This window comes from Mandrillus leucophaeus, unplaced genomic scaffold (assembly GCF_000951045.1).
Source record: "Mandrillus leucophaeus isolate KB7577 unplaced genomic scaffold, Mleu.le_1.0 Scaffold267, whole genome shotgun sequence".
Classification (NCBI taxonomy): domain Eukaryota; kingdom Metazoa; phylum Chordata; class Mammalia; order Primates; family Cercopithecidae; genus Mandrillus; species Mandrillus leucophaeus.
The window spans coordinates 1,936,687-1,941,474 of NW_012102776.1; the positions used below are offsets into that span (position 1 = coordinate 1,936,687).

The following is a 4,788-nucleotide window of genomic DNA, read 5'->3' on the forward strand; positions in this document are numbered from 1 at the left end:
GAGCAGCCTGGGCAAAAAGGACAAACCCCATCTCTACTAAAGAAAAAAAAAAGTAGCTGGGTGAGGTGGCCTGTGCCTGTGGTCCCAGCTATTTGGGAGGCTGAGGTAGGAGAATTGCTTGAGTCCGAGAGGCATAGGTTGCAGCGAGCTGAGATTGTGCCACTGCACTCCAGCCTGGGCGACAGAGTGAGACCTGGTCTCAAAAACTAAATAAATAATAAATAAATGATAAATAAATAAATAAAACAAACAAACAAACAAACAAAAAAAGTCCATCCCTCGATTTGCAACTAAGTGTATGGAGCCTAAGGGAAGCCTCAGCTTCCCTGATGGAAACTTGCCAAGTGATGTTTGCACTAAGCAAACATAAAAGGGCAAAGAATTATGTCATGGTCTTTGACACTTCTCTGCTCTTGTCTTTGCTGCTGCCCCTTGCCTGGCTGGCTATGTCACTGTGTGTGCTTTTGGACAAGGAACTGGAAAAATGAATATTGGGAAAAATAATTCAAACTCAGGTTCTCTAAATGAAGTCCAGACCTTTATTCTGGCTTTCAAGACCCTCTGCAATCTGAATCCTATTTGCCATTTTAGCCTTGTCTTCTACAAATCCATTCCTTATGCTGGATAGACCTATCCTGTTCAGAAAACTCCTATTCACCCTCTTTACCCTACTTTGTCTTCTTAGTTCCTGCTGAGCCTCCAGTTCTCAGGTTTGACATAGCTTCCTTTGCTGACCTGTGGGTCTGGATTGGAATTTCTTCTGTGTGGACCTATTACTTTGCCATAGTTTCCTTTATCTCAGTACTGATACTGCTGATTTTAGTTGCCATTTAATTGTCTGCGTGTCCCTTAGACTGTAAACCCCTGGAGGGCAGCTTCTGTGTCTTATATACTAGGGTATATTTCATTTCTATGACAGAGCCTGAGTCATAGTGGATGTTCAATAAATGATCGTTGAGTGACTTTATTTACCAATGATTTGTAGAGTATTTCTCATGTGCCAACACTGTTACCGGCCATATGACACTGTAGGAGAAAGATGACAAAAAGTCTCTGTCTCATGGAGACGTGACTAAATAGATAAATTTGTGCATTATACATTCATAACTTTGTAAATATTTTTTCTTATATCTCGAATGTAATTCCACCCTAGTTTTCATTATCATCATCGATACTAATAATTGTCAACAGAATCTTTAATGTCAAGCATTTCTGAGTGTTCACTATGGACAACTGCTCTGAAAGGTGTTTTCACCTTTACTAACCTAGTTAGGGCAAGGGTAATTTATTTCACCCTCCTAAAAGAAGAGCATCATTATTATTTTACATGCAAAGAAATAGAGAGTAAGAAAATTACTTGACTTGCCCCAGGTCCCTCAGCCGGTAAATGGGAAGCCCTGAAAGGAACCAGTGTCTGCCAAGCTACAAACTTGCTTTTTCTTCTTCCCAACACTGTAGCAGCATCTGTAGCAGTCTGCAAGGCCTGTTTAGTTGTTTGGTACACACGTGTCTGCCACACACACACTCACAATAAGCTTGGCACTGGCTTTGCTTTGAGAGACTCTCAGGAAAATCAAAATCTCTGTATGTGCTTAAAGTCCTCTGACATCCCCATGCAATGACCCCGAGGAAGCAGCCTAATGGCGTCATTGGCAGATGCTGTGTCTGTTGCTCTTAAGCAAGTTACACCAAGACTTTTGCCACCCTTTCATAGAACAGAGCCTCCAAATTGCAATGAAAGAGGTGATCATATAGGCTATTGCTGAATTTCCTATTTTTAAAATTACAATTTTATTGGAGATTATGTTTGCTTGATGTTTTTTGTTCCCATTGGAGAACAAGAAGATATTTTCCCCTTTAATGTCAGTGAACTAAGAGTTATACAATTGGATCACAGAGGGCCCACAATTTCTACTCTGAGTGAATGTAATAAAGTAGTCAGAAGACAATCCTTTTTGGAACTGCTGCCTGGTTGCCCACCCAGAACTTGGTTGAGGACTGTATTTATCTCCCGCCTTGCTCAAACAAGCCTTACCAATGTGGAACCCAGACACATTGGACTTAAAAAAAAAATAACTTACCCCACACATCCCCCTTGGCAGAGGGCTTAAAGCAGTATGGGTAAGAGTAACTGCTACTTAGTATTGGATTTAAGAGACAAAAGGATAGTGAAATCTTTGATTTCTGCCTCTAGATATGAAAGTAAAGCCTGGCTGAGCAAGGGGAATCATTCTGATTTTGGCAAATGCTAGGATATTTCCTATAACTGTTTGATGAAACATATCCGCAGTGTCTTCAGACTAGTACCAAACAAATATTGAAACATGTCTCAGCAGAAGATACACAACAGACTTGGTTCATTCCTCTCCTCTCTTGCTTGGGTGACAATGTTATCTTACCTCCTTCAATTTCTTGTCTGCTTGTGATGGTAAGTCATGTGGCAATGGCAGCAGCCAATCCCGGATTTTGCATGCTGCTGCCTGAACCTCAGCCAGTACTGACTTTCGCCCTTTTCACTGGCACTTGGAAGAACAGTTGCATCACCTGTTCTGACTGAGCAGTGAGTAGCCATGGACCATTTTGTGTCACAGGCTTTCAGTTTCACAGAAAGTGCAAAACTGACCTAGACCGATTATCTGGAGATACATGGTCAGGAATGACCTGTATCCTTGTATACTATCCATCAGGACCACTACAACCTGTGCTTTCCTATGACTCTGGAAGCTAGACACCAGACCCAAGGTGACTATTGCCAATGACAGAAAAAAAGAATGGGGGGCCCAAAAATCTACTGAGCTTGCTCTTTTGTTTGAGGCATACACTGCTACCTGTTAATATAGTATAGTTTGATATTTTTGTCAGAACAGTAGTAAAACACCTCGAATGCTAGGCAGGCCCATTGAGAAAAATAAACTTACTTGGTTTGAAGAAATAAGTCAAATATAAGCATTAAGGTCTGATTCCTTTGTAGCTGGGCAAGAGTTAGAAGAGGAAGTTCATGCTTTGAAATAGAGCCTCTATGGGCTATGAATCCATACACTGTCCTTTAACTGCTAACTCAAAATTACCACCTCCCTAGAGTCTTCTTTCAATCCTCAAGCGACCGATGACTTCTACCACTGGTACGACACAAAACATCTTCTGCCTTATATGGCAGGTATGTGGGCTGGCCTTGTGTACCACACAGGATCATGAACCTCTGAAGGCTTACACTTTTCCAGTACAACTTTGGGGTCCATAGGACACCTTGTATAGTTCTAGGCACACAGTGGCCCCTCGGACATTATGGGTGTATGGATGAATGTATGAATAATGAAGAATGCTCTGATCATAATAGAATTAGCAAATTTATGAGGGTGTATTGAACACTTCCATCAATGTCATCTTGGAATATGGAAAATTGTGGGGACATTGGGAACTTTAGAGTTAAAAAGCAACTAGTTACAAAACTATTCTTTTCAGGGATTCTTTAGAATAATAAAATTTTGTTCATAAAGAAAATTAGACTCACCTGCTCCATCCTTGGTCCAGTTTTCATCCTCATCAAAATGAGTGTCACCACCCAGACCCGGACCAGGAGGAAAGGCATGGCCAAGCACTCCCAGGGGACCATCAAAATAGCGAGGACACCGACCATGGACTGAGACACAATTTATGGGAGGAAAAAAGATCAGTTTCCTCAAATCTCCAGAGATGAAAATAGCTTTGCTCTCTGTTGAAAACCTTACCTCGAGTCCTAAAGGCAATCATGATGTCTGCAATCCCCCTTGAAATCTTGGTGAATTGTAGTGGAGTAACTTTGCTCCACACTTCTAAACCTTCTTGGATAGCCTCATCCACAGCAGTTCGTGCCATATCCGGAGTATAGTTTATTATTCTTAAAAATTAACAAAAATATGTCAATTTCTGGTTTATTCATGCATGAATATACACACATAACCACAAAAAACATTTCTAGCTTATCAATAATGTGCTGCAGTAACTTTGGTGTGGTGCAATTATCTTATAGTTGCATAGCACTTTATTTAAATGAAATACTGTTACATATACTATACAATTAAATTCCTTTATCTTCCCTATGAATCAGTAGTATTATAACACTTCAACAAAGGAGGCTCAAAGAGGTTAAATGACTTCCCTAAGATCACATCCTGAGACAGGATTAATCTCATGTACGTGTTGGCTTGTATATGAAAGTATTATAAAGACATTCTTAAAAAGAATTGAGAATCATTTTTTGGAATGGCTTTTGGAAATTAGTCTTGTGCATGTATCATATATTAAGAATCTTTTTCCTTTCCTTCTTTTTTTTTTTGAGACAGAGTCTCACTTTATCCCCCAGGCTGGAGTGCAGCGGCGTGACCTCGGCTCACTGCAACCTCTGCCTCCCAGGTTCAAGTGATTCTCATACCTCAGCCTCCTGAGTAGCTGGGACTACAGGTAAAAGCCACCACGCCCGGCTAATTTTTGTATTTTTTAGTAGAGATGGGGTTTTACCATGTTGGCCAGGCTGGTCTCAAACTCCTGACCTCAGCTGATCTGTCCGCCTCAGCCTCCCAAAGTGCTGGGATTACAGGCATGAGCCACTGCACCCAGTCCGTCTATGAAGAATCTTACACGAGAACCACAAGAATTGCTCAGGAAAAGATCTTTCTCTTGTTTATGTTCCCTATCTTGCTAAACTCATTTTTATCTCAAGTCCTAGCACTCAGTAAGATGAAAGAAGAACTATCAGAAAGGCTCTAGAGTGGTGGTCAAGGTGACTGCCTCTGTCTCAGATCGAGGGCA

The 4,788-nt window shown here is 41.0% G+C and overlaps 1 protein-coding gene across 1 annotated transcript in view; it reads right to left on the bottom strand.

Annotated features, from left to right (window-relative positions):
- Positions 1-4,788, bottom strand: part of MMP27 (matrix metallopeptidase 27) — a 23,279-nt gene that overhangs the window by 10,056 nt on the left and 8,435 nt on the right. The window contains exons 3-4 of the mRNA XM_011984399.1: positions 3,729-3,877; positions 3,512-3,640 (exon numbers count right to left, since the gene is read on the bottom strand). Coding sequence (XP_011839789.1) covers positions 3,512-3,640; positions 3,729-3,877 — 278 coding nt within the window. The remainder of the gene's footprint in view (positions 1-3,511; positions 3,641-3,728; positions 3,878-4,788) is intronic.